At 37.5% G+C, this 14,329-nt stretch overlaps 1 protein-coding gene across 1 annotated transcript in view; it reads right to left on the bottom strand.

Annotated features, from left to right (window-relative positions):
* The window catches only part of PCCA (propionyl-CoA carboxylase subunit alpha), a 496,164-nt gene that overhangs the window by 121,692 nt on the left and 360,143 nt on the right, over window positions 1-14,329 (bottom strand). The window contains 1 exon segment of the mRNA XM_043998838.1: window positions 7,482-7,580. Within this exon segment, the coding sequence (XP_043854773.1) occupies window positions 7,482-7,580 (99 nt within the window).

The raw sequence follows: 14,329 nt of genomic DNA, 5'->3' as shown, positions 1-14,329 counted from the left end.
CAGGATGAGAGATTATGAGAGGAGCAACATCCGATTTGACTCTAAAGAGAAATTGGGGCCTAGATAAGTAGGTCTTTAAAAGCTAAACAGAAGAATTTGTATTTTATCCTAAAGGCAATAAATAGGAATACACAAGACTTTACTGATTAGTAAAATCATGTGGTCATATCTGGACTTAAGAAAAATTACTTTTGGAATGTGACCTGAACCTTAAAAGAAGGCAGAGAAGCTAAGAAGCTAAGAGGGAAATATTTCCTAGTTTGGGAGATAGCCAGTATAAAGAAAAAGAATGTTCAGATAGAAGGAAATAAGCTATGGCCACGGGATAATAGAGCTTGGGAAATGGATCTTTTTTCATTCCCAAATTTCCCATGATAGTAAACCCTCCTGTCTTCCAAAATTCCCCATTTCTGCTTGTGAGAAAATAATTATTAACAATGAATTTCTTGGGGGGACCCAGAGATCAGTTTCAATCCTTTCTCCCCCACTCCAGAAAGTCCAGTTCTGGAGGAAGTTCAAATCTTGTCTGGGACAAGCCCCAGGGAACAAAAGAAATGGAGATTGATTCTTTTGTCTAGTTCAGTGAACTGATGGGATTAAACCACACCTAGATACTTCTGCAAGGGTCCCTTCTCCCTTATGTCATCTTAGAGTTCTTTTTAATTTGGACCACCCTCAAATCATGTCAACCAATGGAATGGAATGATGCTAACCAATTAGCTTTGTCTATGTATAATGATCCACCTCGATCAAAAGAGGATAAAACCCTTGATCAAGGGAGGCTTCCTCTCTGCTCCCTGTGGAATGCTGTCTCTAGGTGTGGGCTCTTCCTCTTAGGGCAGGATAGGTTTTGTAGGTCTTCTGAACTCCTCTTGAGACCACCTGCAGACTCTCTAAAAGACAACATGGGTCTGGGGCTTTTTTCCTGCTTGTGCTAACTTGCCACATGGTCAATTCTTATCTATCTTTTTTTACTGATATATAATATTAATTAATAATAAATGCTTACTGCCAAAATGAGTGCTGTAGCAATTAATATATAAATAGCAATTTATAAAATACAGTAGCAGCAATAATTTAAAAAAAAATTTTTTTTATTTTTTGGTGAGGCAATTGGGGTTAAGTGACTTGCCCAGGGTCACACAGCTAGTAAGTGTTAAGTGTCTGAGGCTGGATTTGAACTCAGGTCCTCCTGAATCCAGGGCCAGTGCTCTATCCACTGTGCCACCTAGCTGCCCCAATAATTTTTTTAAAAACACATGTTGAAGACACCACTATCTTTCAGTTTCTGAGTCTCTGCATTATCCTTGACTCTTTACTCTTTCCACATATCCAATCAGTTTTCAAATGCTGTCAATTCTACCTTGACAACATGTCTCACATCTTACTTTTCACACACACAGCTACCAACTTAGTCTAGGTCCTTATTACCCTATTTCTAGATTGTCGCAACTGCCTCTTAACTGGTCTACTTTAATAAATGCTTGTTGCCTAACTGAATGAATGTATCTAATACATGCAAACCTTAAAAATGCTAAGTAAATGTGAGCTATGCTTATTTTAATGTGGCTTAATGAATGTAATTTCTAAGCTTCCATCCTAAACCCCATATTCAGGTGGTAAGGGAAACATCTGAGGTATATATTCATGGTAGGCACAAACTAGGGACTTAATAAATGTTTCTTGATTGACTGACTGGATGATAATAAATGTATTCCACACAGGTTTTAACTTTTTTTTACAAGAAGACATTCTTTCTGGAAGTAGGAACTTACATGGTTCTTTAATTATATTCAATTCTTTTATATAAAGTAGTTATTATAATGATCACATGGAAATTATTTTATGGAATTTGTGTCAGAATTTAATGCTAACACTGATTTAAAGTATTCAGTAGTTGGGGCAGCTAGGTGGCGCAGTAGATAGAGTACCCGGCCCTGGATTCAGGAGGACCTGAGTTCAAATCCGGCCTCAGACACTTAACTAATTAATTACTAGCTGTGTGACCCCGGGCAAGTCACTTAGCCCCAATTGCCTCACCAAAAAAAAAAAAAAAAAAGAAAGAAAAGATAATTAAAGTATTCAGTATATGTTTTATCTGGGAAATTACACTATCACCATTTTCAGACTATTTGAGGTAGACCATTTTTGATTCCAGGCAGCTAGGAGGTACAGAGCTTCAGGGTAAGTCAGCAAGACTCATCTTCCTGAGTTCAAATCTGGCCTCAGACATTTACTCATTGTCTGACCCTGGGCATTAACCCGACTGGCCTCAGTTCCTTATCTGTAAAATGAGCTGGAGAAGGATATGGCAAACCACTCCAGTGTCTTTGCCAAGAAAATTCCAAATGGGGTCATGAAGAGTTGCACACAATTGAAATAACTAGACAGCATATCATCATCACCAACAACAACAACATTTGGCTCACTGGAAGAGATTTTCTTCCATCTGGAAAGTACTCAACTTGAGGCAAATGAACTGTCTTGAAGAGGTCACTTATCTCAAATACCTGAGTGACTTTCTTTGGAAAAGAGCTATTTTGCTCACTACACAATCAGACAAAGTTAGACTTATTCATGAAGTAGGATAAAATACACTCAAAAAGTCCTCTAAATATGAATCTTGTGCCAGTTTGGCTATAGTATGTTCTTTAGCAGAATCTCTAGAGCTTAAAAAAAAAAAGCTATAAGGAGGTATGCACAGTCTTTCATGAAAAAAGGAATCATGCTGGGGAAATCTGAACATCAGAAATCTCTGCAGGACTTCTCCCTGTGAGAAGAGGGGCTAGGACGGTCATGTTAAAAAACAATGGAATGTGGGGATGAGCAGGGACAAAGCAGAGCTCATTAGAGCAAGGTTCCAGTATAAACAGTACTTGTGATCTTTAAAGATAGAAGTAAATAGGTTGAACAAAGACATGCTATAGATTAACTTTATAAGACAAGTACTAAGGTGGTGGGGGATTGTTTTTTAAAGACATTACAACATATATGACTTCCCTCCTGGCTCTCCTTCTGACACTCTAAACTTTCCCACAGTACCTCACCTGCAGTCTCACCCTGGAGCTTCCTCAGTCTGAAACTACCATCTTCTCCTGCAGTCTTTTCCCCCAGGAATGTCCTTCCTCCATGCTGGCCCCACTCTTGCACTGGCGAGCCCCTCCCAGGGCTTTCATTTGGTGAAGAGTCCTAGGCTGGCCAACTTTCATTCCCTTCCGGCCTGATTCCAACTTTACAGATTTCAAAACCATGCCCTTTTCTGGATACTTTTTCCCAATCCACCTCTAGCCCTTTTCAATACCCTTGTGTAATGTCTTCCCTGTTAAAATTTAAGGTCCTTGAGGGCAGACACTCTCTTTTTGTTTGTACTTGTATCCTGGTGTTTAGCATAATGCCTGTGACACAGTACATCCTTAATAAATGTTGCCTTGCCTCTCACTGTATTTGAAGGATTGCCTGGTGGAAGAATTTAGCTCTGCTTCATCCCTGAGGGAAGAAATAGTACTAATAAGTTAAAATTCTACCGAGTGAGTCTATTATAATTTTGGCCAATGCTGATTGTTAGGATGTGGAATGGGCTCATGGAAATATTCAAGCAGATAATGGATTGTAACTGGTTTAGATGTTATAGAACAAGGCTTCTTAACCTTTTTTCCACTGGAGACTCTTTCACGCAGGAGAAATTTTCGTGTGACCTCAGGTATACAGGTATATAAAATAGGTATACATAACCTCTTACTGTTGCCAAATTTTTTGCTATCTCCACATTCAGTTATGTGACCCCATATGGGATCGCAACCCACAGTTTTAAGAAGCTTTGTTATAACTAATCCATTGTTGGTGGAGCTGTGAACTGATCCAACCATTCTGGAGAGCAATTTGGAATTATGCCCAAAGGGCAATAAAGCTGTGCATACCCTTTGACCCAGCAATTCCACTTTTGGGTCTTTTTCCCAAAGAGATCATGGAAGGGGGAAAGGGACCCACATGTACAAAAATATTTATAGCTGCTCTTTCCGTGGTGGCAAAGAATTGGAAGTTGAGGGGGTGCCCATCAATTGGGGAATGGCTGGACAAGTTGTGGTATATGAATACAATGGAATACTATTGAGCTATAAGAAACGATGAGCAGGAGTTCAGAGAAACCTGGAGGGTTTTGTGTGGGCTGATGATGAGTGAGATGAGCAGAACTAGAAGAACATTGTACACAGTAACATCAACATTGAGTGTTGATCTACTGTGATGGACTATATTCTTCTCACCAATTCAATGGCACAGAAGAGTTCCAGGGAACTTGTGATGGAAGAGGATCTCCAAATCCAGGGAAAAAAAAAAAAAGAACTGCGGAGTATAGATGCTAAATGAACCATACTATTTCTTTTGTTTTTGATGCTGTTGTTTTTTTTCTATTTTGAGGTTTTCCATCATTGCTCTGATTTTTTTTTCTCTTATAAAATGACTAATGCAGAAATAGGATTAATGTTATTATGTGTATATATATATATAACCTATATCAGATTACCTGCTGTCTAGGGGAGGGGGGAGGGAGGGAGAAAAATCTGAAATTGTAAAGCTTGTATAAACAAAGGTTGAGAACTATCTTTACATGTAACGGAAAAAAAATAAAATACTTTATTAATTAAAAAAAAAGAAGCTTTGTTATAGAGAATTTGTATTAAGGTACAAATTATATTAGCAGACTTCTGAAATTCTGAATAATTCTATTTGCATGTAGTTTAGCAAAACAGTATATTTTGAACACTAAATAGATCCTACATATTTCAAATTATGCAGTGATTTTTCTTTCATGTAGCTCAAAATGCTTCTTTCAATTTATATATTATGTGATAATGCAGAATGGTGAAAGGTGATGTAAAGAGAGCACTGTACAGAGAAAGAATGGGAGCACTGGCATCAGAAATACTTGGGTTTGAATCCCACAGCATGCACTTACTAAGTGTGTAACCATGAACAAATAATTTAATGTCTCTCTTTAATGTTTCCTTGTCTGTTAATGTGGAGATAATAATATATCTAATATCAACTTCATATGGTTCTTATGAAAATAAAATTAGATAATGTATGTTAAATGTTTTTGCAAATCTTCGATTATAAAATGGTAAGAAAACTCTGAAAAATGAAAAGAGTTTGGGGATTGGGGAGAAGATGACAGAAGTAATCACAAAAACAAAGTAGACTAAGGGGAGCTCAATTATTGAAAGACCAAGATTTCTTAGAATTACAGGCAGAAACTATTTAGTCTAGATTCCCTTCTGTATGGGTCTAAATGAAAGAATGGCCAAGTTGATAACTGGTTCATATTTCTTTCTTTTTTTTTCTTTTTTGTGGGGCAATGCAGATTAAGTGACTTGTCCAGGGTCACACAGCTAGTAAGTGTCAAATGTCTGAGACCGCATTTGAACTCGGGTCCTCCTGAATCCATGGCCGGTGCTCTATCCACTGCGCCACCTAGCTGCCCCTTGGTTCTTATTTCTATATGCACTTTTTGTACATCTAAGTCCCATGTTGGGTAAGGCAAAGCCTTATATACCTTCATATACCTAGAATTTTAATGTAATCAAAACTATCATTGCTTCCCAAAGCACAGAGAAGAGTTTTATGGAGACTTTCAACTTTTCCCTCAATCAAACCACAATGGAAAGTCAACTTAAATAGCAGTTTCACAGGGAAATAAATACATGATAGAGGATAATAAGAATGTCAATGTGATCATAAGACTGAAACTATAATAATCTCAGATTCTGTGTTAAACTGACAAAAAACAGGGTGGACTGTACAAAACGTAGGAGATCAAGCTATTCTATGTGGGTTCAAATGCTGTTTCTAAGTGTTTCTTATTGCCATGATCCTGCACAAATCATCTAAAACCTCTGGGTTTCAGAATCATGATCTCTCTCTTGGAAGCCATCTAGTCCAATTCATACAGAAACCAGAATGGCCTTTACCACATACCGGATCAGCCTTAGATTGAAGACCCCCAGTGAAGTAAGACCTACCACTTCCAGTTTCCTCTTCTATAAAGAGAGAGGGCTGGACTGTATGATCTAAGACCTCTAAATCCTATAATCCTTTGAACTCTCTGATACCTAGTCACAGGGGAGAGATAACAACTGAGTGGTAAGGAGTCTCTGTAATGCTACTTGCCACTCTGGGATTATGAAGATTAGCACTTTATGGAAATACACTCTTGAAAGTTGCAATATCCTCTTTCAAAAAGAAAAGTGTCCTCTTAAGTGCTTTTGGTTAAAGAGAGAAAATATCCCCCAAACATAAGTGCTACTGATTTTATTATATACCAAATGAAACTATGTTTGGAAGAATATAGAGTTGGCAACCTTGTACTCAAGTGTAAACAGAGTTTTTTACCTATAAAGAATTAAGTGTTAATTATCCTTGGGATATTTCGGCAAATGGGGGGAACTTCTGTTGGAAAATTCTTTATTATATTGTTCAAGAAATTTATTAAAATTATTATTCTGTTTAAATCTAACTAGAGATTTTTTGAACCCTGAATGTCACCCTCTCCAGGAATGCCGGAGATGACTACAAGGGAATTTGGGTTCCCTTGTATGCTGGATCCACCCAAAATCTTGTTTTGCGTCCTAACACCAAGGACTTGTTTTGTTGGATTCACTCAAGCTTGTATTTTGGGTTCCCTTGTGTTTTGACTTCTGGATAAATTTTATTGAATAAACATTCAATCATATTTAATCATATCTAACTCAATCTACCTTGCTTTCAAATTGTCCTCTTGGCAAAACTACTTAACAGTGTAGTTGTGATTCATGTGTGTGCGCGTGCGCAGGCACGCATAACCTTCTCTAAATTCTATATAATATAAATCGTCCAGAGCTTGGTAGACAGGAAGCTATGCCTCCTTTCTGGCCTGCTCTCCCCTACAAAGCAACCTAATACATTTCTAAAACTATTTCAGATTTTGGGGTTTATGCTAGTGAATAATCCTACCTTTGAGATTTTAAGGCAAACGGTTCTCGGAGAATTTAAAGAAACTTCTATGGACTATAGAGAGGTTACCTCAATGGCTGGTATCTTTGTTAAAATAAATAATTCATAATTTTACCTGGTCAGAAATGTCAGGTCAGTAAGGTAACTAAAACGGTAACTTCCTAATGACTTTTAGAAGTAACCTCAAATAGTACAGCCTAAAACACACAAAATGTATTACTAACAAGAAAACACAACTGTCTGCAACAAATTTTTGCCCTCCTCACCTCCCCCCCAAAAAAAGGAAAAAAATTGACACTAGACTGTGAGTTAACCAAAGTACATTTCTCAAAAATGTATTCCAAAGAAATTTAATTCAAAACTCTGCAGCATCAAAAGGATAAGAGTGACATAGCAGCTTTCCTCTATCACACCTTTACATTTTAACCATGAAGGTATTGATAGGAATTTGAAAGTGATTCGAGGTTCTTAAAGTAAATTATCAGTCTATTTACCTGTACAGTTCTCTGCGTGCCATCAATGTTGACAGACAATAAAGGTGAAGCCAGGTTCCATTCACTGGTCACGTTTAGTTTCGACCCATCAACTTCCACCTGTTGTGACACCAAATAAGACTGTTACCATGAAGACAGAGAGAAAACTGATCTCAAGTTCATTGCTGCATACAAAGCAGTAGCCATTTTAAACAGATGGCGCCCAAACAACCTGTCATGTTTACTGCTCCTGCCATAAAAGACAGGGTCCAACAACACAGTCTTCCCAGCCATCTCTGGGGAGAGGTGAAGGACCTGTGAACAGCTGCCTCTGGGTACTGAGGTTTCAAGTGATTTTCAGGAAGTAACAAACAGCCATCCAACTTTTAAACCTATCTGGACATGCTACATTTACTGCAATTAGACAAGTAATGCATATAAATTCCAGTGACATTTTGCAACCCACGCAACAGGGCTTGCATATAATATCCTCTCCAAGGACCAAGGAAGAACTTTTTCTATGTTAATTTTAATGAAAGGCTCTGCATTGTTATCTTAATTAAACAGAGGCTGTAATTAAGCAACATTCTTTAGTGTTGCATCTCAAAGTCTAGTCAAACTTTGCAAAGTTCTGTCATATTTTTTCTCAATCTCAAATGACTAATTTCAGAACTGCATGTCACCTCCAAGAAGATGATTAGGAAAGAACAAAACAAACATCGTCTGTTTCTCAAAACTATTAGATATAATTTTTGGTAGAAAATAATTAAAATTCCAAATAAACAACATTAAGGTTGTTGAAAGGAAGCACAATTAATAAAGGCTAGTTTAAAAGCAAAATCAACCAAAATAACACTTTGAATTCATGTAATTTTTCCTTTTCAAGGAAAGAAATTTCACTGGTATTTTCTCATTAATTCTTTTAACAGAGTAGGCAGCAAAGTACTTAAATTACTATCTCCATTTCACAGATACAGGCAACCCCAAGAATAACTCTTTTCATTACTTTATGTTATAAAAAAAAGTGTCAGAGCCAGGATTATTGACTATTTGCTGTCCTGGATTTCACTTTTAAGTAAATCACAATGATTATCTTAAACTATCTTACTCAATGCTAAAATACAATGACATCATAGGACCTTAATATAGTGAGCTAGTAGGGATCTCACAGGTCATCTAATTCAACTCCTTTCATTTCACAGATAAGAAAACCGTACTCCAGGGTCCCACAAATAGTCAAGTGGCAAGGACATATTTTTAACTCAAGTCCTCTAGTTCAAAATAACACCAATTATTTCAATATACCCACCCACAAAAATAATCATATTCCAAGAGCAATTCAGTCAATAACTTTGCTAATTTGATATTATGAATTTTGGTACTTGTTCAATCCATATACGTCTTTTGGCACTATTCAATTTTTTTGCACATAACTTTAACATACATGGGAAAAGAGTAAAAGGGCCAAAGGATGAAGTTATCTAGACCACTGAAAATTGTTAACATAATTATGTCATAATTACCTAAGAACAAGTCAAGTTTTTAAAATTAAAACACTTTTAGGGGCAGCTAGGTGGCGCAGTGGATAGAGTACTGTCCCTGGAGTCAGGAGTACCTGAGTTCAAATCTGACACTTAACACATTACTAGTTGTGTGACCCTGGGCAAGTCACTTAACTCCAATTGCCTCACTTAAAAAAAAATTAAAACACTTTAAAAAATATCTTATAAAACCCATTTCCCCCCCAAAAAACAAATTCTTTGTCATTCTGAATCAATGGTGTTTTTTAAATGTCCCTCAGTTCACTGAGAGCTTTGTTGTAATTATCAAACAAAGAAGAAACATAGTTATCACTTTATTTTGATTTTAACCTATCAGTCAAAAAAACTTATTAAAGTACCTACTAGGTTAAGAGGTAGAGAGACACAAAGTTTAGATAAGACAGTCCTTAAACTAATGAAATTTACAGTCTATCAAAAGGGATATGACACTAAGAAAAAATGAAAATTAAATTAGAGAAATGCAAACAAAGTGTGAAGGGAAAAGGAAGGGGAAATGGGAGGGGAGGGAAAAGGAGAGGGAGAGGGCAGGGCAGAGCAGATCCATGGTGCAGATATTTTTGATTCACTGGAATACCTGTTATCTGATAGTACACTGACCACTGTGTTTAATCTTAAAAGTTTCCCTCTTGGGGAAAAATATTTCCAACCTTTACTGTTTTTACATTATAAAACATTCAAATTATTGTTTAAAATGTAATTCAATAGAGGGCCGCTAGATGGCACAGTGGATAAAGCACAGGTTCCTGAATTCAGGAGGACCTGAGTTCAAATTCGGCCTCAGACACTTGACACTGGCTATGTAACCCTGGGCAAGTCACTTACCCTTCACTGCCCCACCAAAAAAAAAATTTTTTTTAATGTAATGCAATAAAATAAAAATATGTTGGAGATAGGAAAAGAGAATTCTCTCCTTGAAGTTTTTAAATGGTTACTTAGAATTTAAAATGGTTAAATGGTGTGTTAATCTTATTTGTTTCAATTATACTATCATCTTGGTAAGATCTAAGTCACTAAAGCAATATACTTTGTATAAAATCAGCACTTGATACTTTGATAAAAAAAAAACAGTTAAAACTAGTAAAACATTTATCCTAAAAGGGAAAGTATGAGTAACTCATGAATTTGAAATAAAGTTAATTTTCAGAGGAAATTCTCCTATCTTTAAATTATGGTCAATATGCCTGACTCCTGGAGTTCACAGATATTACAGTTTCTTTTAGCCTATGGAGTTCCAATGTACATGACACAAATATTTTATCAACACATCCTAGGGCTGATAAGAATTAGAGTTAACAGCTAATGTATATGAAGTAGAATCTAAGAATTACTCCAATTTGCATTCCTTTAATTATTAGTGATTTGAAACATTATTTCAATTACAACCTTATTATTCACCTGAAACAACTTTCTTCAAGTTCTATGGCCTTTTCTCATTTCCCATTGTTCTGGTTTTTTAATCTCTTTTCAGCATTTGACACTTTTAATCATACTATCCTCTTAGATATGCCCCCACTACCCATGCTATGTTTTTATTACGGAACTCTCAAACCTCCTACATTTCTAATTGCTCCTTCTCAAGTCTCCTTTATTGAAGATTACCTTCAGTGACAATTGTCTCCAAAGGCTCTGTCCTGGGCCTTTCTCTTTTTTCTTCAGTCTCTAGACCAAAGCTTCTTTTTGTTTTTTGTTTTGTTTTGTTTTGTTTTGTTTTAGTGAGGCAATTGGGGTTAAGTGACTTGCCCAGGGTCACACAGCTAGTAAGTGTTAAGTGTCTGAGGCCGGATTTGAACTCAGGTACTCCTGACTCCAGGGCCGGTGCTCTATTCACTGTGCCATCTAGCTGCCCCTACACCAAAACTTCTTAAACTGTGGGTCACGACCCCATAGGGGGTTGCATAACTCAATGTGGGAGTTGTGAAGAATTTGGCAACAGTAAAAGGTTATGTATACCTTTTTTATAAACCTATATACTTGTGGTTGCATAAAAATTTCTCAGGTGAAAAGGGGTTGCTACTGGAAAAAGTTTAAGAAGCCCTGTTGTAGACTAATTTTATCCATTTCCATGGCTTCAAGTACGATCTCTAGACTATTTTCAGATCTTTATATCCAACCTTAATCTCTCTCCTAAATTCTCATCTGCCATCACCAATTGCCTAGTGAATATTTTCAATTGTATGCCTCATAAGCATCTCAAACTCAATGTCGAAATTAGATTTTATGTATCGTCTCAACTACCCCCAACTTGCCTCTCTAATTTTCTAATTTCTGTCAAAGATACCATTACCTTTCTGTCACCCAGTTTTATAACCTGGGAATCTTCTTATTCTTTTCATTCTCTCTGACCTCACATATCTAAATACTTCCCAAGTCTTATCAATTCTACCTCCAGAAAATTTATGTCCTCTCCACCATGTTACATACAACCACACAACCATACATACATACATACATATATCTCCATACAACCAGCACTCTAGTTCAGCAAAAGTCACCTGAATGCTTTCCTTACCTCAAGTCTGTTGTTTCTTTAATCTCTGCATAACTGCCAAATTCCTAAAGTACAATTATCAAGTACTTCACCATCACAATCTGGTTCAGCTTACTTTTCTAGGGGTACTGAGCATGATTCCTTTTCATAGGCTCTTAAGTTTCAACCAAACGTAACTAACTTGCCGTTCCTCAAACATGCCATTCCATCTCCCATCTCTCTGCCCTGGCACACACAATTCCTTAGTTCTTAAAATGCTCTCCGTGCCAACCTTCAGCTCTTAGAATACCTGGCTACTTTCAAGATTAAAGTCAAGTACCACTTGCTATTGAAGGTCCTTTCTGATCCTCCCAGCTGTTAGTGCCCTCACTGCCTTAAGTTTGTGTTTATTTTGAATATAGTTTTTATTTTTATGTACATTTGTTGTTGTCATCCTTGTTTTCAAACAAAATATTGTTGTTTTTTTCCCCCCAGCAGAGAGGGTGGGGAATGTTTTTGATTATCTTTGAAGCCCAGCACCTAGGACAGTTCCTTGTACAGAGTAAGAATTAATCTACTTGTTGAATGAATCTAGTCTGGGATGATGTAGTTTTTTTCTTAGTCATATTTAGCTGCTTTACCCTAGTGTCTTTTTTTTTCCCTCCTGAATTTGTTTCCACATAAATAAATGCAAGGGGCAGCTAGGTGATGCAGTGGATAAAGCACTGGCCCTGGATTCAGGAGGACCTTAGTTCAAATCCAGCCTCAGACACTTGACACTTACTAGCTGTGTGACCCTGGGCAAGTCACTTAACCCTCATCACCTCCCCCCCAGTAAACAAACAAACAAATAAATAATTTGGGGGAAGCTAGATGGTGCAGTGGATAAAGCACCAGCCCTGGATTCAGGAGGATCCGAGTTCAAGTCTGGCCACAGACACTTGACACTTACTAGCTGTGTGACCCTGGGCAAGTCACAACAAATAAATAAATAAATGCAAAAAAACCCTCTAGTCTTGGAGGCTGAAATGGGAGGCAGACAGAAGCATGAAAGGAAATGAAATGGATACCAAAGGAGCATAAAATCACAGAAGAGAGGAGAAAATGATTAGGAATTAGATGCAAATGTCTAATCTGAGGGAGTCAAACTGGCTCAGATCAAGTCAGGGGAGTCAATGCATTAAATTGGGGTTCAAGAATTGGTAAAACTTTAGAAATTAGCAAAATGTGAAAGCCTTGCAGTCACGCATAAGGTCCCCTAAAGTCAGTTCCATGGAGAGGCTGTTAGCTTGTTGGTACAGAGCTGTTTGCATGTTGTCTCCCCCATTAGATTGTGAGCTCACTGAAACCAGGGACTGTCTTTTGCTTTTCTTTGTATTCCCAGAGCTAATTATTATCACAGTGTCTGGCACAGTATAGACACTGATTTTTATTTACTGACTTGAAAACAACACTACAAGGCAAAAGAACTCAGATTAATGGCTATAGCCAATCCTAGTGCTAGAAAACAGGTGATAAAAAAAAAAATGAGAGAAATATGTTTTAAGTGAGGCAATTGGGGTTAAGTGACTTGCCCAGGGTCACACAGCTAGTACGTGTTAAGTGTCTGAGGCTGGATTTGAACTCAGGTATTCCTGACTCCAGGGCCGGTGCTCTATCCACTGCACCACCTAGCTGCCCCTCTCATTTTCTTAAAGAGCTAGGGGATCCAAAGTTGTGGAAGTAGAATTACATTGTCAGATATTACTTTCTGCTTAATTGTTTTTCCTTGCCACAAGGGAAAGGGGTGTGTGTGTGTGTGTGTGTGTGTGTGTGTGTAGGGGTGTGTTACACTGGGAAATGATAATGATATAGAAAACAAAAGCTATTATAGTAAAACATTAAAAAAAATTTCCAGGAAGTTCAAGAGCTTCTGGGCAGCATGTGAATTTAAGCACCCCCACAAAAAAATTTCTGGAAAAACAATAACTATCAAGAACCTGGATGACCTTGCACACGTTATTTCAACTTTCTGGTCCTTAGTCACCTAATCTGTAGGGTGGGAAGAATGAATCAGATGCCCTTTAAGTTTTTTCCTAGCTCGGAATGTATGATCCCATGGAGTCCGATTTTTCTTTATGAAGTATGGAGGCAGGCTAGTGTGCTGTTGAAACATGATCACCTCCTTCCCCACGCATACACACATTTCTATTGAATCCCTGGTGCCAAATTATGGAATTGATTATGCTTTTGCAGCTCCCTTTGGGTGATCTAATCTAACCTTCTGATTTGTCTGACGTGGAGGTTAAAAAAGTCCTAGGAAAAGAGAAAAGAGAGTTATTGAATCCGGTCAGGCAGTAAAGGTAGCTAGGTAAAGCAGGGGATAGAGCTTTGAATTTACAGTCAAGAAAAGTAAGTTAAAATTTAGCAATGTGACCCTGAGCTCTCTCAACCTCAGCTTCCTCTTATGTAAAATTGAATAATATAGTACCTACCTACAAAGGGTTGTTGTGTGGCTAAAATGATATTTGTAAAGCACTACAGAAAAGCTACATCGTGGTTGTGGTAGGAAGTAGAGCTAGGATTAGAATCCAAATGCTTTGATTTCTAAGACAGGGCTCTTTCCACAGTACTGCAAGTTCCCTTGCATCAATAAGAAATACTCTCTTTTGGGGCAGCTAGGTGGCGCAGTGGATAGAGCACCGGCCCTGGAGTCAGGAGGACCTGAGTTCAAATCCGGCCTCAGACACTTAACAGGTACTAGCTGTGTGACCCTGGGCAAGTCACTTAACCCCAATTGCCTCACTTAAAAAAAAAAAAGAAATACTCTCTTTTTCCTCATAGTCTTTATATGGAGCTTT

Source organism: Dromiciops gliroides, chromosome 3 (genome assembly GCF_019393635.1).
Source record: "Dromiciops gliroides isolate mDroGli1 chromosome 3, mDroGli1.pri, whole genome shotgun sequence".
Classification (NCBI taxonomy): Eukaryota; Metazoa; Chordata; class Mammalia; order Microbiotheria; family Microbiotheriidae; genus Dromiciops; species Dromiciops gliroides.
This window is presented reverse-complemented; position numbering and strand designations above follow the sequence as displayed.